The following is a 22993-nucleotide window of genomic DNA, read 5'->3' as shown; positions in this document are numbered from 1 at the left end:
GGAAGAGCATCAGCTCATGGCACGGGTTGAGCAGCGGCTCAGAGACGGGCCCCGGGCCGCCAGCAGCGCCCAGCGCTTCCCACGCCGGGTCCCAGCGACTCCCGGGGGCTCGGCCGGCGCCTCCCAATGGGCCGGCGCCTCCCGCAGCACCGCCCGCGATGCCGCGGCACCGCCCCATGGAGCCGCGCCGGGGGCGGGACTGCCCGGCGGCGGGCCGAGGGCGGCAGGCCGGTGCCGGCGGTGTTCGCCCTTCGGGGGCAGCGCTGCCGATGCGTGCGCTGTGGCCGCTGTGCCTCGCCCTGGGAGCCGCGGCGGCGGCGGGCAGGGCCGCGCGGCCGAGCGCGGAGCGCAGCGCCGTGTGGGGGCCCGGGCTGCGCGCCGCGGCCGCGCTCCCCGCGCGCTACTTCTACGTGCAGGCCGTGGACGCCCGAGGGCTCAGGTGAGGCGGCGGCGGCTCTTGGGGAGAGGCTGGGCGGGGCAAACCGACAGGCTTGCCATATGCCCGTACAAGGGGCAGGCGAAAAGCTCTCTACGTAACTCTTTCTGCGTATCACTTGGTAAGGGCTAAGTAATCTGTACAAGAAGTATCAAATAACGGCGTAAGGGGATGAGATAAGAGGATGAAAACGTTCAGCAGCAAAACATGTTACTCAGTGGAAAAATTCATTATTTATTCGCCTTTGTCAAAACTTTAGCAGTGACTAATACATTTAATTGGTTAGGTTTGGGCATCCTGCTTGTTTCCACTGCTGGGAACATTAGTATTTCTCCTACGTGCCAAGGCATAAGATAAGTAGAATAATTTACAAATTACTCTATAGGCCAATAGGTAAACTTCTTAGGTATATGAAATAGGATGGCCATAAACTAAAATACAGGAAATTTCACCTCACTGAGGAAAAGCTTTCCCCTGAGGGTGGCAAAGGACTGGAACACACTGCCCAGGGAGGCTGTGGAGTCTCCCTCTCTGGAGACATTTCAAACTCCCCTGGGCACGGTCCTGTCATCTGCTACAGGTGACCCTGCTTTGGCAGGGGGATTGGACTAGATGATCTCCGGTGGTCCTTTCCAACCCTAACAACTCTGTGATTCTCTGATTTTTTCAGAGGATACTCATTGCTTTCCATTTATTTAGGAAACCTGGTCATGAAACCTAGATAGGTGGTCAGAATGCTCCATCAGGGTCATCCAGATTAGGTGCACTATGGCTTGTGTGAGTATGGAAGCTGCCAATTCACCTTAACTTGGATAATAAGTATTTCTTGCATTTAATTGAACTGGCAGCTCCTGAGTATGTCTGGACAAGTTTTAGGAAAGGTGGTGAGAGTAGCTGAACTAAGGAGATACAGCCCAAGAGCCTGGTCACTACCTGGAAGAAAGGTGGAAGGAAGTTGACAGCATTTTGACTGTACCAAGTTTGTTAATACCTCAATGATATATGATAACTTCATTATTATTCAGATTATTTTATTTGAGTTTATGGTGGTTTTTCTGTTTGGTGTATGGTGAATTATACCAAAATATCTCATTTATACATTGAATTATGTGATCCCTCTATAATTTTTTCCCTGTTTTTTCCCCCATATAAGCTACAATAATGATTGAGAAGTGTAACTTTGTTCTTTATTTCCTTAAATAATACCTAGAAAATAAGATAATCTGAAAACATTTTGCTTCTGAATGTAAAACAATAGACTTACTGACCTGTTAAAGTGAACGTTCAGATGTGCTTGTGGAGGCCTAACATGGCTCAGAGGAAATCATGGCTAACATGGCTCGCTGGAAATCTGTTGACTTGCAAAGGAATGGACCAGACTAAGAAATCTGTTGTATGTTTCCTTTGTTCATTAAGCTCCCACTTATTCTCTGGGTAGGTTCACTTCATCACCAGGTGAAAATGCATTCCAGGTGAAGGTCACTGCTCCTGAAGAACAGTTCACTCGTGTTGGTGTACAAGTATTGGACAGGAAAGATGGTTCCTTCCTCGTGAGGTACAGGATGTATGCAAGCTACAAAAGCCTGAGGATAGACGTCAAAACTGGAGATAAGCATGTTGCAGATTCTCCATATATTTTAAAAGGTAGGAGGCACCACTACACACAGGTTTCCTCACAAAGTGTGTCCCAGAATGTCTTCTACTAGAAGCGTAGGATTCTTTGAGACCTTAGTACTTCTCTGGGACTATCAAATCCCATTGGAATTATGGATTCATTTTATGCATCCTACGCATAGTATTCAAAATAATAAAAGGAAGCAAGTGCTGCAAAGCTGTTGCCTAATAAATACAGGTAGAGGGCTCACACATTAGCTGCTGTAGGTTGACATGACTCCATTACAGTTAAAAAAAAAAAATCAGACATGTCTATTTAGAGTTGCTGAAGTTTTGGCCTAAGAAATGAATGTTCAGTGCCTGACCCTGTTCTGTGATCTCAACAGCTCAATATTATGACTCATCAAAAGTAAAATAATAATTGTGTTCCCAATAGGACCTATTTACCATGAAAACTGTGACTGTCCTCATGAGAACAGCAGTGCATGGCTGGAAGAGATGAACTGCCCTCAAACTATTCCACAGATTCAGAGAGACCTAGCAAATTTTCCCATTGTTGACCCAGATAAGATTGCAAAAGAAATTCCACAGAGGTTTGGACAAAGACAGAGTTTGTGTCACTACACCATCAAAAACAATGAGGTATGAAATCTTGTTGATCTGAAGTTCATATTGGAAGTGGGTGGCAAGACATGGACAGCTGGTTGTTCTGAGTTGTAAAAGCTTCTTGTAGCATGTTCTTTAAGAACAGGACTTTGCTTGCTTGAATACTTTGTAGTTTATGTATCTCAGCAATGTCTGTCCTACTTTGTAAGTGCTTTTTTGTCCACATAGCAGCTGAAACACAGTGAAAGCAAATTACTTTCCAGGCAATCAATATGAGTACTGGGCACACACCCAAGTCTCCTAAATGCTAATTCAGTTTCCTCTTCTCTGAACAATACTGCTGTGATGTGTCACAATCATCTAATTTGAAGTACCTCAATAAATGATATCATGCATAATTCTGAGATACCACTTTTAGCTGAACTGAGGATCAGAGCTACAATTCTTTATAACAAAGAATTGTATATACTGTATTATCTCAGTGAAGTTCTATATGGAAATTAGAAGAATGGAACACCACAGAAATAGGCAACAGTTTCTGCTTTTATTAAACAGACCTCAAACATCTGCAAAAGCAAGCAAATATTGTTATTTTTTATCACTTTCCTGTGCTGAGATTTCTGTTGCTTCTCAGCTGATTCATAAATCTATACGGCCATTTAATCTGTCTGACTAGATGCTATGCAATTAAAAGAGCTCTGAATTGTGCCAGCCATTCTCTAAAATGAAATCACCCAGTAAAACCTTTGTTTATTTTCAGGTTTATATAAAGACATATGGGGAACATGTTGGCTTCAGAATTTTCATGGATGCCATACTGCTGTCTTTGACCAGAAAAGTGAGTACATCTGTACAGCCACTTACTCTGCATGCTCTAATTGATAGAAACCTGGGCTTAAATACACATCAGTGTATTTATTGCTGTTTCTGTTAAAAAACTCTTGAAAAAAGTCAAATCATTGATTAATTATGGAAATGTTATGGATTTTCCTTGTTTGAAGCTGTCGTGTTCTAGAATGCCATCTGATTGAGTATCACGAAAATGAATAAGTAGGCTTTTATAGGTGATTTTGATAAGTCAGGACAAGGTTTATTGGTTTGGGGTTTTTTTTTTTGTAGAATAATTAAATCATCCTGTAGCATCTAACAGAAAAATCTATCTCTGCAGGTACATTGCTGCAAAAAGCTGAACACAAGTTAACATAACATGTTAAAGAAATATTAAGTAACCTTTCCACTATCCTCAGGATTAGTAATGGATCAGTTATGCTACTCTGTCTGCCTTTGGGTGTCATGTTTTAAGGATTGCTCAGCTGCTAACACTGCTGAGCCAACATTGCACAGGAAAATGGGACAAATGACTAAATGTACAAATGAACATTAATTTAACTGGGGATTGTTTCATCTAACACTATCTACAGCAGGACATGATGTCTAAGGGAAGACATGAATGTAGACTACAATTACCTAAAAGATTGTTCTCTGGAAGATGGAAGTAAACCGTTCTTTGTGTCAGTAGTGTTAGACAAGAAATAATGGAGTTAAATTGCATCTAAGGACTTTAGACTAAAAGTTGAAAAAGGATTGCTAACTCCAAAACTAGAAACTGTTTACAAATCTAGAAAACACAGTTTGTCTCATTTCCGTTAAATACCATTAAATAAGAACTTTTATTAGGATAGTGTCACTGAGTGACAGTAGATGGTTGGAGAAGAAGATTTAAGCTGCTGATTGATTCAGCTGCTGAGGATGTGTAGGAAATACAATTTGTAGGGTTTATACCCATCACAGCCATTAGATGGCACCGTAGTAATGAAGTCTAGTGCTGAGTATTAGAATGTGCTGCAAAAACCCTTTGAAAGGGAAAGAATATCTTCCACCACTTAGAAGTGTTGGTATTTAGCAAATTATTTTTTTTGCTTTGAAAGGGGTAATTGAGGGGGATGTATTGGAGATGTATGTTTTTTTAAAAATGAAATGAAATTAAGAGAGTGAACTGAGATACTACAGTAGTTCTGCTGTGACCTTGTATGTGCCTTCAGGGTTCTGTAAAACGCAGCCATATGTCATTTTTGCCTTTTGCTCTCCAAATTGAACTGTCCCACCATTTTTAGTGTTTCCTTACAAGGCAGCTGGCTCTTTCTGTGGAAAACTACAAAGCTGCCTTTTTTTGTACCTTTTCTTGCTTCACTTGAAAACACCCAAATCACACGCAGTGTTTAATATAGGGGTGCATCACAGTTGCATAAAGCAGCAAAATTATGCCCTCTGTCGTGCTTCCTGGCCATCAACAGTATTTTTCTTGCCTTTTGGCTGGGACAGTGATTTCAGGTGTGGTTCCACACTACCAAATATTTTAAATAAGTAATGATGTTATGCTTAATAATTAACCAAAGCACCAGAAATCTGGTCTTCCCATCATGGCTGTATATTTCTGTTTCTTCTCTTCTGTTAGATTTAGGCATCCTGCAGACACAGGGTGAATCAGATCACTGATGTGACAGAAAACTGATTTACCAGCCAGCATGAATTTTCCATGTAGTAACACAGTGATCCAACTTACCTTGGAACTATACAATTTCTGACTAGGTCCCAGTGCTAGCCTGATAAAAAGATTGTGTAGCCAATCATGTAAAGTATAACAGGAAACCATACTCTAAAAAGGGTACTCCTATGTCTTATGTGACTTTGTACAAAGCTTTTATTAAAAAAAATACTGTTTTGTAGGCTTTACTATGTGGTCTCAGTACTTCTAACAGGTTCCTAAATGTCAATAATTTATTACAGGAACATTAAGTATGTTAGACACCTGGCTATTTTTCCTCTTAGTGAGGTTCTTTTCAAAATGCAAGATGCCAGCAGAATGCTGTTTGTTCTAAAATGCATTTGCTTCTGTTTAGGTGAAAATGCCAGATGTAGAATTTTTTGTTAATTTGGGAGACTGGCCTCTGGAAAAAAGGAAGCCCCCACAGAACTTGCACCCGATCTTCTCGTGGTGTGGATCCAGTGAGTCAAAAGACATTGTCATGCCAACATACGACTTAACAGACTCAGTTTTGGAGACTATGGGACGGTAAGAAATACCTTAAACTTTTAAACTTAAATATTCACAATTAATGATCTTCCATAGAGATCTGTACTAACAGTATTTTATTTTCATTTATGAGACACTGGCACCCTAGGTAGGCAGTGACTGTGTAATCAATATATTAATATTATACTACACTGTTTCATTTCAAAAATCTAAATTTATCTAAACATGGTCAAATCACTGAAAACAGCACTTAAGAGTGTTTCAAGGCTAGGCATTTGATTTGTTTTTCCCCCCATGAACTTGTTGACAACTGGCCAGGTGTCTTTCTTTCCTGATTTTGTTAGAATTTGGTTTTTGTGTACCTTTCAAATCCTAACATAGCTATTGGGAATTTTCAAACTAGGAACTACCATCTCCCACTTTGATTACTGACGATAACTAGCCTTGGCAACTGCTCTGTTCTGTCTTGAAACACTACAAAGACAGCTTGCTTCTAAGAAATCTTTGTAATCCATCTTGAACTTGTTTATCATTTCACTGCATTTAGTTCAGGTTCCTTTTTTTTGTCAATACTTTTTGTAAATTTTCTATCCCTTGCCCTCCCAATTTATGTGTTTAATTTCTTAACATTTTTAAGGACGTACAGTATGTTTTATAAAGCAAGTTACACTACCTTAGATCAACCTTCTCTGGCAACCATATCCACTTTTACCTATTTTTTCCATGGCAGCTGACAGGTATTGTTTCCACATGCCATGTTGTTGAATGATGCTGGCATGCCACACACCTGTGAACTTAACATTCATTATCTGTTCCTATTGCTGCAAATGACTGATACAGTAACACATGATGGTTTGCTCATGACTTGCCTTCATTTTTGATACTGTGAGCTCTTTTAAGTAACTGCACTTTAAAAACTTTCCAGTAGGCTTCACTATTAAATCACTTCTTTCTCCTGCAGAGTCAGCCTGGATATGATGTCAGTCCAAGCAAACACTGGCCCATCGTGGGAAGACAAGAATACCACAGCCTTCTGGAGAGGACGTGACAGCCGCAAAGAGAGGCTTGAGCTTGTAAAACTCAGCAGGAAATATCCAGAGATCATAGATGCTGCTTTCACAAACTTTTTTTTCTTTAAACATGATGAAAGCCTCTATGGCCCTATTGTTAAGCACATTTCATTTTTCGATTTTTTTAAGGTAAGCTACTAATCATTTTTCATAGAACTCAGTTCTCACTGTTTCCCATTATCAAATAACTTATTATAAATTACTGAAAATGGAATGATTTTTATTTTTTCAGGACACCACAAGTAACAAGCATGACTAGATATCCCTCCAGTAGGATTAACTGCTATGTAGCTCTTACCCTCAGGATAGTAATGTCTGATTTACATCTAAAGGTTCTGTAGAACCTTGTGTAATCTACATAACTTCAAGTTCCTTTTTATTTCTTTTTCCTGATTCAGCGATCAGGACTACTAACATAACTAACATAGTGGGAAAATCTGTGGATGAAGTGGCACATCTACCCTCACATCCAAGGATGAGCACCTAAGAATTCCTGGAGAACTTAATTGATGAAGCTCTGTGTACCCTGCACTGTGATGAATTCCAAACTAGATAATAAAAGCTTCTTAGAGCATCAATGGATGCTTGCCTAGCCAGTCCTACCTGTCTCAATATCGGCAAGTCAGTAACACCAGTGCCCTCAGAATATAACCTGACCAAGCCACAGGGATCTTGTGGTTTTCAATAACTTCTGGTCTTTTTCTTTCCAGTATAAATATCAAATTAATATTGATGGCACAGTGGCAGCATACAGATTGCCTTATCTACTAGCAGGAAACAGTGTGGTGCTAAAGCAAGACTCCATCTACTATGAGCACTTTTATAATGAGCTGCAGCCATGGAAACATTACATCCCGTTTAAAAGTGACCTGAGTGATCTGCTAGAAAAACTACAGTGGGCAAAAGATCATGATGAAGAGGTAAAATATGCATTTAGAAGTATGCAGTAATGTTTCTAGAAGAGAACAAATACTGAATTTCTTAAAAATAAAGCAAAAAAAATACTAGGAGAACTTGAAATTTATTTTCATCAACTCTACAAATAAGAAAAACACTCAAAAATGCATAATATTGTCTTTAATTTGAAATCAAATTGAACTTCAGGAAAAAAAAATATCGTCCTAACAATGCCTTAACTTTTAAAAAGAATGTTTTATTTGAGTTATCCTAAACTGTCAACTTCATTGGTAACTCCACAACCAACAGGAGCACCCTGAAATTAATACTAGTTCTGAGCAATAAAAAAATAAACCAAACTTTCATTTTCTTTGACAGGCAAAAAATATTGCAATATCTGGACAAGAATTTGCAAGAAACAATCTCATGGGAGACCACATTTTTTGTTACTATTTCAAACTTTTCCAGGTCAGTATATTTTTGGCCACTGGCACAGAAATAGAAATCACAGAACAAGAATTTAGGGCAGCAGAGCTGCTGGAAATTGGCCAGTCTGGTACTTGAAGCCATGAAACAAGCAGCAGTAATTAGTCTTCATTTAGTTTACAAATATTGTATTCCATTATATCCTATGAAACCCCTTTAAGACTACACTGGGTCTTTGAAAGGCAGTGGGATCCCATAAATCTTGATCTAATCTGTCAGAATATGTTGCCCACAATGATCAAAGAATTCCACATCAGATGCACACCCTGTGAACCACAGCTGAAAATATCTGTGCATTAGCACCAAGATACCGAACTCCAGGGAGGCACCCGAAGGGGCTCCCAACTGCAGCTGAGTGTTCCCTCACTCTGTCTGTGATAGTCTGAAGGAACAGATTGTGTAGCCCCAGAGTTTTTACAGAATTGCTTAGCTGATTTGGTACAATATTGGCAACTAGATGTACAATCTAAAAAGATTATGGATTAACAAAACCTTCCTTTTCTTAAAACTAGGAATATGCTGGCTTGCAAGTGAGTGAACCAAAAATCAGAGATGGGATGGAGAAGGTGCAGCAGCCCGATGATGACCTTTTCCCATGCACTTGCCACCGAAAAAAGGTACAGCCCATGCAGAGTTAAGTGTAAAGTGCTGAGTGTCTTCAGTTCCTGCTCAGCCCCGCTGCAGCAGGGCTGCTCAGTGCCCCACAGTATCAGTTATCAGGCCAAGCCATTAACACCTATCGAACTTAGAAACACTTCTTAATGTACTTGCAGGACTAGACAGTGAAAAATAGGCTTCCAGTTAACTAAAATATGTTTCTTCTTTTTTCACTGCAGGCCAAAGATGAACTCTGACAAGTAAATAATTTTTTTTCAGTATTTACCTAAATTCAGGCTGTCTTCTTAAAGAAAGAACAAAAATCTGGTTTAGTATGCCTATGGATAATGTCAATGGATATTTTAAAGTTTACCATTTCATGATCTATATATGGAAGAAAACAAAGCACCCCTGGTTTCCTTTTTATCATGCAGTGGTGGCAGAGCCTTATTCAAACACATTTTTATAATTTTTTTTTTAAATAAAAATCATGTTTGTATCAGTCATGTGTTCCTGTCCTGAGTTACCCTGGAAATGCAGATACTTTTTGCTCATGCTTGTAAATCTTTTCACAAACATGAAACTGTTCTGCAAATAAGGGCAGATGAGGATTGTACATCTTCTCCCCTACTCACTCACTCTATCCATCCAAAGGCATAATTTTTCAGACCATAACTTTGCCCCTTCTGAGAGAATCTCAAAGATAATGCTGTGGGGTCCATAATAAATCTTGTTAACCTGAAGGAAAACCACAATTCCAGTATTGCTGTAGGCTTGGTTTACCAACAGATTACTCACAGGCCGTAATGAGAAAGGCTGCAGCTGCCAGTACACATACAGTGATTTAATCCACTCTCCAGTGTCAGTGCTCAGACAGACACCCGAGTTTCTCCTGTCACAATGGATGCAGAACTGGTTCCTGCTCCAGGAGTTCCTCCATCACAGAACACAATTTATCTATCAGTTTTTATTTATCAGAAGGCCTCTGTGATCAGTCCTTTACACAAAGGACACTGGCAAAGGGGACTTCTTAAAACTGAGCCATGTTCTTTGCTCCACCTGTCCAGCTGTGCCTGCATTACCTCCTCCTCCTCCCCACACAGGCAGAATCTGGCTCCCTAAGGTGACAAACACCGTGACTGACCAGAGATTCCTCTCCGTGCCTCACAGGTTTGGAAGCACCTGGGAAGGCCAGCACATAGAACCAAGGCAAAGTACATATTTGTACACCAGGCTCGCCAGCCTCAGGGGATGTGCTGGCAGAAGCCTACAAAGCAGTAGGTTTTAATTGCAAGTGAGTACAGCATCAAAAATTGAGGAACCCTAAAGATATGCTAAGTAGATTTTTTCCAGTATATTACTTCAAATATTAGTCAAAAGCATTACTTAATCCTCTGCATTCCCAAGTGTTGTATATGGATATTTGCATAGAAATACAGAGAACAATGCTGCCATGATGTATTTTCTGTCCTTCAGGTATTTCTTTATTGTTTTGCATTTTTTTATTTTTTTTGCATTTTTTTATTGTTTTGCATTTTTTTATTTCTTTAAGCTTTATTTGCATTTGCACTTAGACCTGAGAACATAATTTTTTAAAAAAATATGCCTCTAAAAAATAACAAACACCTTATTTGCCACATTTAGGAAAAACTAAATGAAGATATTGCTCAAACACTGCAAATTATTTGTGCTGCAGTTGAACGATCTCTCTAAGCCAAGAAAAAACTTGTGCATTTACTTCTTCCATGACATCATCTGCTGTTCGTCCTTTGACCGCCATCCCATGGTTTGCTTTATCAATCCAATGGATTTTTTTAGGGGCTTTCATTTTTCTCACCACACCTTCTAGCAATTGCTATGGAGAAAACACAAATGCAAATATTAGAGAATTGGCTGCTACAAACTCTGGAACTCCTAGACGTCTCTTACTTTGCCTGTGTAATGCAAAATAGGCAGCTCCTTAAAAACAGATAGATGGATCTGTGTGCACATGAAAAACACCTTGCTAGGAAAACGGGATGTATTCTCTAGTCAGGATTTGAATACTGGGATCTGCTCAAAGCATCACCCTCACTCAGAATAGCAGCAATTTAGAACTTCAAAGGAGTCAATTTTTACTGTCAGAGGGTAGTACTGGCAAAAAAATGATAGAATTGAAGTCAGATTTGTCTGCAGAGGCTGAGTAGCAACCTAATGCCTTAGGGACTAGCTTTGACACTGTTGAAATTTCTCAGTAAACAGATCGAAGAACCAGTTCACAAAGTCAAAGATTCCCCCATTAAGAAGGTACTCCAAAGATCTGCTGGTCACTAGCCTGACTTATTTTGGTGACAATTCCTCATGGAAGCATTATGACTCCTTAGAAACTCTCCAAGCATGAAAAATGCCAATTGCACATAGCCCCAAATTCACACTGACCTGCTCAAAACAACAGCATACCTGTTTGCAAGAAAACATGGCAGAAAAGCACTGTTTCCCTGCCTTTGTACACCTGCTCTTCATCTCTACAAAAATATAAATTTCTACCACAGAACCCTGACTTGGAGGTAGAACTCCTTTGCTAGAAGAATTTGCCATGCAAATGTGACCAGTGTGACATTTGGTGGCACCACACAGGTTTTGTAACTTGAAATGGTTAAAACAAAATAGCAAACAACTCACTCCTTCCATAGACCACTTTTAATTTGTGCAATCCTATTGAAACCCTTTAAATCAGGGGTATTTCATTGACCCAAAGATGAGCTTGCTGAAGTGGAAGTTTTAAGCAGCAAAAGGAAGCACTGCCAGACTTCCTTGTGTCTAATGAAGTTTTCTATCCAAGGCTTCCTTCAGAAGACACCTATTTAGGCAAGACTGTTAATCAGGTGAAATACAGACATCACCGAGGCTCATTGCTGCTCCTCCAGACTTTCATAGCAGGATTTACAAGGGTACTCACTTTTTCACACATCTCATCTGCCGATCCTGAGATAAACAGCACCGGACACGTGATCAGTAATAAATCCTCATCCCGAAGCTTGGACTGCAGTTTTGGTCGATGCAATGGGTAGGATAAACACAGGAGACCTTGAATGAAGCCATCATCATCATCACCCTGGCTCAGCTGATGTATCACAGAGGCAGCAGCTCGTGAGCCCATGGAACGGCCTTTCTCCCATGCAGAAATAAAGGAAAAACATTATCTGCTGTCATGTCATCAGTGTTCTGGTTTAGTAAACAACTCCCAAAACCAATCCAACTGAGTGTATTTCACTGTCACAAAATGCTAGGGATGTTCTACTTCATGAAAAACATTAATCCTAATTTCAATGTTTTTCTGCTAGGATATTTGTCTAGCTGCAACATCTACTTCCCTGTTTAAAAAAGAAGGGGAAAAGAAAGAAAACAAATTGATGGGGAACCCTTGCAATACTAGAAGGAACAACAGCCCATCCTGGGAAGAGAGGAACTGGTCCTACACTCCAGAGCCTGGAAATGTGAGATAGCCATGATAGTATCCTGTATCATTTTCATGCAACCTCAATTTACTCAAATTCAAAACAAAATTCTGTGTTTGATTTCACTTGGCTCACAAAACAAATGCAGCAAGTGTTTATGCACACCTTGAACTTCAGCCTAAAAGTAAAAGTAGAAGGGAGGGAAAAGAGTGTGAACTTGGAACATGAGGTCAGTCAGTAACAGCAAGGAAATATCAAAGTATCTCCTCAAAGAGGAAGCCTATGAGCTGGCAATGCACTGTAATTGAGTGTTACAATTCGCTAGTTCTTACAGGAGCACAGATTTGGTTTCACTTAAGAGAAAATTTAGAATTTCTCCTATCAAGATATTCCTAACCACCCCCATCTATTCCCCTTTTCACAAAACACAGCTGAACTTTTTTTATCTGCCACTAAATTTTAATTACCAAAACCTGTTTTGGAAAAACTATTTTCAATTTATCAGTAACCAGAATTCTTCAACACCTGCAATTAAAAAGTAGACATGGATAATCAGAAAACTCATGTCCTGTAAATTCTAACTGACAAGGAAATTTTCTCCTAAACTACCTGGAAAATGCAATCTATTGCTCTTTCTTTCCTCTTCTGCAGCGAGATCTATGGTATCATAAGGAGGGTTCATTCACTTCTCACCAAAGTGGGAAAGACTTGTAATACTTACAGATTGCTATTACTAGAGACGGCATAAGAGAGAAAATTATTGATAATAAAAACAATACCTGCAAGGAAAACACCAGAAAGTTTATAATCTTCACAAAGTTTTAAGTATTCCTAAAGAAATAAGAGAAAGAGAAGCATTACAAGTCAGAATTAAGACAGTTGGGAAGCTGGGGATCTCTTCTGTTTGTACCTACTACACAGAAAATGGGAAGCTCAGCACTGCAGATTAAAGAACAGATATATACAAGGTGCTGTCTTGGGTTTTATCACATAAATGCTTTCATAACATTTTGCAGCAACAACATTAACATAATCAACTTCACATTGGCTCTTAGCAAGTCTAAAATATCAGATGCCCTATAAGGTTACCAAAACAAGTGATTATATGTATCACCTGAGTTATAGTAACAGACCCCATGTATCCCCTTGGCCCATCAAAAGGAATAGCATGTTTGCAAAAATGCCCTTCATTAAGGTTATGTATTTGTGACATGACCAGTTAAGTCCGACAGAAAAGATAAAATTCAGCAACATATTTTCAGGTTTTAGGAGATAACTAATCAGATGCTGTCTTAGCAGATGCCTTAAAATTACCTTTACATAGCAGCATAATAACATAAATGCACTAACAACATTATGTTTCTTCCATAAAAACTGGAGATGCCCATTAAAGACAGTAAACTCTGACTTCAAATTAATGTACATATAATTGCAATCACATCATACAAAATTCCTTTACAACTGGACTTTGTTCCCCTATAAAAATGCCTCCTGCTCAATGCACACAGATCGCCCAACCTAAATTCTTCACCCAGCTTGTTTCCATCCTAAATTCTTCCACTTTTTGCAAGCTGTAAGTTTTCCCGTGAAATACCCTTGCTTTTCGTCAGGCTTTTCTTTTTCCCCGAACTCAAACCCACACATTTGTGGCAGCTGTTCCAGCTGTTGCCATCTAAGAACTGCTTCTGCTGTTTCTGTTCACACACAGTGCTCCATTTACCTAAACATTGGTTCTAATTTTCCCACTGTTGCTTGCCTAATCTCTGGACGTAATTTAAGAAACCTGGAAGACAGCACCCCCAGATCTAAGCTTTGGTCTAAGAATTTGGTCACTCCTTACCACAACTGCTTTGAAAGCCTTAGTCCTGTAGGCAACATTAAGGCCTTTACAAGTAAACCGCAGACACAGAACTCCATGGGATGCAAGATAGGCTGCTAAGGACACTAAGTGAGGGAAATTCATGTCTCCTCCAGCTCCATGAGTAAGAATCACTCCATATGTTGGTTTCTTCTCTGGGACAGAAAAGATAGCATCAAGGTATTTGTTTCCAAAAGGTATTTTCACTTTAACCTAGAAATGAAACAAACCCCAATATCATTATTTAAAATAAAACAAAGAAAACCCAAAACAAACAACAAAAAACCAAAAACAACAAACCCCCCCCCCCCAAAAAAAAATCCTAGATAAAACCCAAGAGGAAGTGTCCCCAGTCTATACATTTACACATCTACAAATTACTATAAAAAAATACCAGACACTTAAGAAATAAACCCAAATTGCAAGCTTGTTTTTATTTCTACTGTTTAGAAGTATAGAATGAGTAACTGCACCTCTGGTTCAAAGATTTTCCATACAATAATGGGCAAGTCACTTCATGACTCCACACCTTATGCTCTGCATTTAGAGAATGAAGCTTCAAAGCAGAAATTCTCTATATAGCTATGTCTAGCTTTTCCAGACCTAACAAGCTGACACTGAGACACAGCCTAGCAAACATTTTGAAATCACACAGCGGTAAGCACTGAGTGAAGCAGCAGCCTGCACAGAGACAAGGACTGAACCTTCCCTAGGGACAGGGGACAGCACAGGTTCGGCAAAGCTCCAGGGGGACACGGCCTCCAGCAGCACAGACAGCCGGAGGAGCTGATCCAGACGCAAGATCTGCTCATGTTCTGCGGAATGAACGGGGACCGGGCAGCACGAGCGCCCCTGTGGTGGCTTCTGGGGCAAGAAGGCCGCCCCGAGGCTGGGATAAACCCAGTGCCCGAAGGCGATCCTCGGCATTGCTCGGCAGAGGAGCCGCCCAGGCCGAGGGAGCGCTCAGCGGCCCGGCCGAGCTGCGGCCCCCGCAGCCCCGGGGGAGGGACGGAGCTGCAGCGCCACCGGCCACGGACACAGCGCTCCCGGGATGGCCGAGGCGGCAGCGCACCCGCCCCGGCCCCGTGCCCAGGGGCAGGGCCGCCTCAGGGGGAAGGGCAGCTGCCCCGGGCTGCAGGAGCCCGCCGAGCCCACGCCCGGGCCGCCTCAGGGGGAAGGGCAGCTGCCCCGGGCTGCAGGAGCCCGCCGAGCCCACGCCCGGGCCGCCTCAGAGGGAAGGGCAGCCGCCCCGGGCTGCAGGAGCCCGCCGAGCCGAGCCCACCCCGCCCCGCCGTACCTCCGCCCGCCCGCTCATGGCCCCGCCAGGCCTGGCCCCGCCCGGCGGGCGGGCACTGGGCCCTGTTAAATACACGAAACACCCGGAAATTAATAGAGCCCCGCCTAAATTGTTTATCTTCACGCACGCGCCCGAAAACTCCACGGACTGCTAGGTGGTAATTCAGCACAAATAAAGCCAATTGCGTAGGGATTGATTGGAAAGTCAGGTGCTTACTGGCTTCTTACGGACAGATGAGCTGTTTATGATGAGTTACAGAATCATTTAGGATGGAAATGACTCCTGAGACCATCGAGTCACACCTATGACTGAACACCGCCCTTTCAACAGACCACAGCACTAAGTGCCACATCCAGTCATTTCTTGAACATCTTCCAGGGATGTCGACTCCATCATCTTCCTTGGGCAGTCCATTGCAATGTCTAGAAACCCTTTCCATGAAGAAATTGTTCCTGACATCCAACCTGAACTGTGGGATTCCTTAAAATCAGAGGGTTTTGGGCACGTTGCAAAAGGCAGGCCTCAGAGACAGCAGGATGGTGATTAGAGCTAAGCAGTAGCTATAAGATTTGTCAGCAGAAAAATTATACAAGAAGTAGAAAGAGAGGACAAATAGAGCAATGGTCTGTGTATTAACGCTTGGGTAGAATAACTCCCTAAGTTGCAGAAAAGTATATCTGGTAAGATATTAGGAAATTCTAAGCTTAATAGTGGAGCTCTGTGCATTGTATCTAAAGGCTTACAAGCAGGGATTGTATTTGAAATAAGCAAGCACTGTTTTAACCACAGGTACATGTATTTATAGTGATTGGATAGAAGTACTGTCAATATGCTTTTGCTTTGTGTGATTGGTCAAAAAGCTTTTAAAGTAAGTTGTAACATTAAGTTCTTGGTCTGCTGCCTGGGATGTGAGCTGCTGGCATCTTCCCATTGTCACAACCATGTAATGAGACTGATGCTAAAAAATAAACAGCTTAAGACGCATTCCACAGCAGTCCCATCCTGTTCATGATTTGTACATAGCCCCTGGCCAGTGATATGAACCTCCCCTGGTTTGTACATACCTCCCCTGGCTTGAGGCCATTTTCTCTTGTCCTGTTGCTGGTTGCTTGGGAGAAGAGACCACCCTCCACCTAGCTACAGCCTCTTTCAGGTGGTTGTAGAGAGTGATAAGCTCACCCCAAACCTCCTTTTCCCCGCCTCCATCTCCCTCAGCTGCTCCTTGTAAGACTTGTGCTCCAGACCCTTCACCAGCTCCATTGCTCTTTTCTGGACTTGGTCATGCACCTCAATGTCTGTGTGGAAGTAAGGGCCTAGAATGGGACACAGGATTCAGCGTGTGGAATAGGCAGAGCCAAGCACAGAGGGAAAGGTTAGATGTCCAGAGTGACATCAGGCAATTATTCTGGCAGCTGTCAGCACACTCGATCTATGTAACGTTGACAAACAGGGGAGAGACACTCAGTGTCTGGTTTTCTACACATCTGTCCCCAAGGCTGTGCTCTGTTGTACAGTAAATGACCTACTGTATTCAAAACACAGCCTTAAACTGGTGGAAGACAGCACCAGCAGTGTACAACAGTGCTTGCCATATTTGTATATTGAGTATTTCACAGGCCAAAAAAAATTCCAAAATCCTCTATTTCAAGGTATTTAACCAGAGTTCATGTTTTCTTCCAGTATCAGTGTATGAAGCTCACTCATATCAATTAAGGTGCCCTATTACTTAGTTGATTGAAAATGTCATCACCAAGCAGAACTTTGTTTTTCATATGTTCTCCTGCTGGAAAATAAGCTCACTCTGGCTTGTGCTCTGAGTATCTCACTGTCAGCTTGCCAGCTGGACATTGTCAAACACTGGGATTGAAATATTACAACCCTCTGAGAAGTGAACCTGACAGGGTAGCTCAGGTTCTGAGCTGCTGTCTCAGTGACCATCCTGCCACCTCACAGACCAATTCCCAGTCCAGGCATTATCGTAATAAGTGTGAATGACAGAAGGGGAGAACCTAGGAGATTTACAGGGAGATTTATTGGTCTGGATTTCTACCTTGCCTAAAAGATGTCAAGCTAAAGTGAGATGCAGAAGCATTAAGCTGAGTGAAAGTCAGGCACAGCCTGTGTGAGTTGTGTACCTTCCACTGAGCTGAACCATAGATGGTATCCAGGCAGCTGCTCCTAGAGCCATAGCTCACATCTGGGGAGTCCAGCAGACTAGGGAAATGTCAGATTAATTTGTCTTGATTGGAGATCACACTATTCTAATTAGTAATTCACACCAGTTAAGCCTTTGTAAATAAGATACTTGGCAAAGTGGACTGAGAAGATTTGTTGTCCCAAAGTAGTTACAACCTCAACCTAGAAAACAAGCATGCAAGAGGAAGGTTAAGAAAATCTTCCTTCATATTTATATCTGGGTTTTTTCATTACTGCTTTTATTTCTATATGTACTGGGTGGTTTTGTACTCTGCTGTAGTTTATATTTTTAGTGCTGTTTTGCTCCTTTCTTGGTCTGCTTTTTGCATTCTTTTTCTTTTTTAATTTTTTCCTCCCTCTTCAGTCCACCTGTGCTGTATTCATCCTGTTGTACTCACATAGTGTCTCCAAAGCAGTCCTTGAGGAACATGTATCCCATTAAATCTACCCATGTGTAACCCCTTCCCACTGGAGAACTACTTTCTTATGCTTTCTGCATTACAGCAAGCTGCTACCAGTTTACTTCCTATTTTATTGGTTCATTTTCTTGCCTCCAGTCTCTTTTCAACACTTGAAAGTCTTCTGTGTATAAGCACAGTCTTTGAGGTAGGGTAGCTAATACCCAGCAGAGTTGAGAACATCACAAATGCCAGGCTGGATGGGGCCCTGAGCAACCTGGTCTAGCAGAAGGTGTCCCTCCTCACAGCAGAAAGGCTGGAACTGGGTGACCTTAAGGTCCCTTCCAACCCTGTTCTGTCATTCTGTGAAGATGAGAATGTGTGAGGAAGGAGAGACTCTGTCATTCTTTAATCCTCTGGTCCATGGCAATAGGGTTGGACCAGTACATTTTTGCCACACTTTTCCTGCTGTAACTTTCTTTCTGGAAGATAATGACCCCAAGTATTGCTAGTATGTCAAATGCAATTGAATTATAAATACATATATTAGATGCCAAATCATGGGCAAATTATTTATGATGGATAAATTCTGGGTTTTATTGAGTTCTGCATATCTAATAAAATGCATTAATTAACATGCAAATTATATTTTTTTTAATTTGGCATCATAAAGCAATTCTCATATCAAACTATTTCAAATTAGGTCTTTCTGGGTTAGGAGGACATTTAGATAGATTCTTTTTGATTTTCAAGTGTGCTGAGTAACTATTTTGAAATCCAGTTGTATTCCTCTCTGGGAGTATTGAAAATCCTTTTTTTTTTTTAACACACTTAAATATTAATTAATACTGTAAGTTAAAGCTCCCCCAAAAACCCAATTATGAATATATTCTGGATTTCTGAATCAATGTTTTTAATTTAACATCTAAGAAAACATAGTTTCTTAGGAGCATGGCATCATTTCATAACTTTAACCTTACATCACTCCAAGAAATAGAAGTTTATTCTGGAAACAACATAGTACATAATAATCTAAGTCTGTCACAAAATATGAAATTCATTTAAGGTATGTGATTTGCCATTTCTCAGTGGGAATATATGTCAAGCATTATAATAACCTATGCACTGCTGTAAGCACCTCTGACAGGTCTGATATGCCAAAGGCAGCTGGGTTTGAAGAAACAGTGGCTGTTTACCAAAGAATGACATTATCCCTGGTCTAAACTTGGAACCTGATAACTTTCAGTAGCACATCAGACAATCCCTGTTCTTTTCTTTGGATTATAAGTACAGCATTTCATACCAGAGACTTAGATTAACACACAATAGGAACAACAGAGATAACCTTTTGCATTAATCTTTTGTTGTAATATATTTGTTTAGAGAAATGTATAAAATAATTATAAAGGTATAAAAAACATATGTTGGGGGGATATTTATTTCAGTGTAAATAAATAACAGCTTAAGGATATTAGGATCAGAAACATTTTTTTTCTTTTCCTAAATTTTTAAATAGAAGATCATAAAAAAATTGTTTGTTTGTTTTAGGCTGGAGATACATATTTGTTCTAAAAGTTCAACTCTCTCTCTAAATTACAAAATTACAAATTTGACTTTTGAGCAAGAGCCTTCTTTTTTTTTTTTTTTTTTTTTTTTTTTACCCTGAGGAGACAGATAAACACAGCACATGGACATGCTTTGTTCACAGGTATCAAAAGTAACCTTTAATAATTTTCTGAAAGTGATCAGCCAACTATTACCTGATTAGGCAGTATAGTTTCCTGTGTTTAAAAGTGGTGATATCCATAACACTGCTTAATTTTTAGCTATTGCATCATACTTCTTGAGGGTCTGAAGAAGTTTTGAGGTCCTCCGTGAAAGAGGAAGTGATAGGCAGGCAATAAGCAGAACCACTTTTTCCAGGAAGGATGAAGGAGTAAGCCCACCTGTTTTTAGACTATTCAGATTTACTATGTAAGTGTGTTACTGATATACAATGTATAGTATATCATAAATATATAATGTGTATGTGCTAGGCACCTATTTTTATGAAATTGTCATGTACATGGTGCCTTTTGTAGTATTATATAGGTCACAAACTCTGGGAGCAGAGATAACGTCAGGTGACAAATGTGCAGTGCATAATAGCTTCTCTTCTGTGCACGAGTCTCTCTGGGAACATTTCTGGCTTTGTAGTTGTGGTGCTAAATGGAAGTTTTTTAATTAAGGAAGGTGTCATCATAACACATGCTTCTGCATGGCAAATTTGAATGCTATACATTTCTCAGAGTCTTTGTTAGGGATTTATAATTCCCTCATTGTTCTTGATAAATGCAACCACTTTGTTTTCCAGTGGCAGCTGTTACAGTTCTTGCATGTGCTGGGACTGCACGGGGCACTGCTGGCAGAGGCTCGCTCTCATTATTCTCTCCCCTTGGCTGATGGTGAACTGACCTGGCCAGGAGCCAGTGGAACAAACCTTTCTATTCTCAATTCTGAAAGGAAAGAAATAATAGTTTTGGCATGTTTATACAATCTTTGAATGCTGAGCTCAATTCCATGTTGCTTTTTTAAAAGATTAGCATGGTTAGGGATGGTAACGAACATCATTGCTGCTGCTAGGGTTTCTTTTGCTGTGAACACTGTTTTAAGATTTAAATCTCTTTAACATTTAATTCTCAGTTCAAAAATCAGATACCCTCTTCAGCTGTGTCATCAATCACTCAAGTAAGTTACTTATCTGGAGTTATTGATAGTTATAATTATAAACATCATGCTACAGCCCCTAAATATGGGCACTGTGTACATTTTGCATCTTGCTGCAAGATCCTAGGCCATTTTCACTTCTGTTAATATGATTATTATGAGATGCAGGAAGTGACATTGCACTTTCCTTTGCCTTTAATTCCCACATAGGTTGACAGAAAATTAAGCCCTTTGTTTATCCAGAAGTTGTCAGAATGAGTAGCTGCAGTCTCTGCAGATAGGTGTTTTGCCTTCTTCAATTATCATTCCTCCAGGTCACTTCTTTCATTTAAGACAGAATTACAGAACCACAGAGTCATTTAGGCTGGAAATGATCTCTGAGACCATTGAGTCCAACATTTGGCTGAACACCATCATGTCAACTAGACCATGGCACTCAGTGCCACATTCACTTGAAGAATTTCAGGGATGATGAACTCCACCACCTACCTGAGCAGCTTATTCCAATGTTTAGCCACCCTTTCAGTGAAGAATTCTTTCACACATCCAATCTGAACCTCCCCTGATTCAGCTTGAGGCTGTGTCCTCTCATCCTGTCACTGGTTGCCAACCAACCCACATTTGGCTACATCCTCCTGTCATGTGGTTTTAGAGAGCAAGGTCCCCTCTGAGCCTCCTTCTCTGCAGGCTAAGCAACCCCAACTCCCTTAGCTGTTCCTCATAAAATTAACTTATGATGTTTCTAACTCACTTTTCCAAAGCATTCCAGGAACTCCTTTTAGTCTCACATTACCTGTATAATTAAGAAGTACCTTATCTACTCTGGAGTCCAAGATATTTCTAAACATAGGGAGCTCAAGAAAAGAGTGCAAGGAACTCTCTCTGATTTATTCTTCTGTTCCAACAGAATATCAATCTCAGTTGCATTACTCAGAAATGTTTTCTGGTATTGCATGTGTGCTGCTGAAAGTTAATTTATGCTATGACTCTCTAGTCTGATAGAAAGAAGCAGTGGAAAAGTGTAATAAAGTCAACATATACTGCTGTTCACAAAATCTACTACTCTGGAGTAGGTGGAGAAATTATTTGGTTTCACACAATTTATCAAATCCAGTCTGGATATTGTTCAGTTGTTAGAAGATTTTCGTGTACACAGAGAGTGTGTATTTTCTTAGTGCATAGAACTGAAGTCAAACTGAAAGGTCTAATTGTTACCTTATTTTCCCCTTTTATCTTGCACACTGTCATGAATTTAACATGTGTAATCGGATCTAGTTTTCTACCAGCTATATACTTTTGAATATAAACATCCATACTTATATACATGCACACCAGAATATTAGCATGCAAGGAAATGAGCCTGAAGACTGACACACGGCTGTGGGTGGCCCCAAGCAGAATTTTTAAAGAACTGTTACTTCTCAGAGCAGTCTTCTAGCTCATTGTGTGTTCATAGGACAGTTTATACATCCTCTAATGCTCAAGGAGTCTTAGGTAGAGTAATGCTTGCAAGGCTGTTGCCAACTATTTTAAATCCTGGTTTCATGCAAAGCTGCACTCAGTGCTCAACCAACTAGTGATTTCATTTCAGTTCCTGTGCTCCATACATCAGTGGTTGAGTTGTTAGCATCTTGATGCACTTGGTAATCACAGAATCATAGAATGGCTTGGGTTGGAAGGGACTTTACAGATGATCCAGTTCCAGCCCCCTTGCCAAGGGCAGGGACACTGTCCACTAGACCAGGTTGTTCAGAGCCCCATCTGACCTGGCCTTCAACACTTCCAGTGATGGAACATCCACAGCTTCTCTGGGCAACCTGTCCCAGTGCCTCACTACCCTCACAGTGAAGAATTTTTTCCTAATAGCCAATCTAAACCTAGGCTCCTTCATCTCAAAGCTATTGCCCTTTGTCCTATTGCTATACGCCCTTGCAAATCCAGGTAAATGGGTGCTTTTAAGTCTTGCATTTTGTGCCATATCTAAAACCAATTTGAGCACACCTGGGGAGATGATATTTGACCACCCTTCTTTCTTATCTGCAATCTCCTTCCCAAGGAAAGGCAAGCCAGAAACATATTTCAGGACCTTTCAGTCCTGATCAAGTGTATTCTCACCTCTGTTCTCAAAATATAAGAATTTCTTCACATCTTCTACAGCTTCCTGAAAAGTAATAATTAAGTATGGTCTGAGTGATCTCTCCCCCACCTCTTCATGCTCTGCAGTTTTGGTTGTAAAATTTTCAACAGAGATGCATGAAAACTATAGCATGAAATGGTGACAAAGCTAAGAATGCTCTTTGCTCTGACTAAACTGGGGTTTTTGTGCCCTGCAGTTGCTCAGCTGTAACTCACTGGTAATTA

General features: G+C 40.7%; 2 protein-coding genes across 2 annotated transcripts; one reads left to right on the top strand and one right to left on the bottom strand.

The window, feature by feature from the left end:
• Nucleotides 1–158: 158 nt before the first annotated feature.
• On the top strand, nt 159–9244 carry POGLUT2 (protein O-glucosyltransferase 2). Its single transcript, XM_021530231.3, has 10 exons — nt 159–439; nt 1875–2080; nt 2487–2692; nt 3417–3494; nt 5557–5729; nt 6652–6889; nt 7471–7680; nt 8036–8125; nt 8656–8760; nt 8980–9244. Exons 1-10 carry the CDS (start codon nt 159–161, stop codon nt 8995–8997), a joined length of 1605 nt encoding a protein of 534 aa, XP_021385906.3. The 3' UTR covers nt 8998–9244.
• Nucleotides 9245–10197: 953 nt separating this feature from the next.
• Nucleotides 10198–15371, bottom strand: TEX30 (testis expressed 30). Its single transcript, XM_021530233.4, has 5 exons — nt 15333–15371; nt 14018–14248; nt 12957–13008; nt 11679–11887; nt 10198–10595 (listed from the first exon to the last, which is right to left on the bottom strand). Exons 1-5 carry the CDS (start codon nt 15348–15350, stop codon nt 10422–10424), a joined length of 684 nt encoding a protein of 227 aa, XP_021385908.1. The 5' UTR covers nt 15351–15371; the 3' UTR covers nt 10198–10421.
• Nucleotides 15372–22993: the final 7622 nt, after the last annotated feature.

This window comes from Lonchura striata, chromosome 1, assembly GCF_050655825.1.
Source record: "Lonchura striata isolate lonStrDom1 chromosome 1, ASM5065582v1, whole genome shotgun sequence".
Taxonomy (NCBI): Eukaryota; Metazoa; Chordata; class Aves; order Passeriformes; family Estrildidae; genus Lonchura; species Lonchura striata.
The sequence above is the reverse complement of the archived record's forward strand: the minus strand, read 5'-3'. Positions and strand labels throughout refer to the sequence as shown.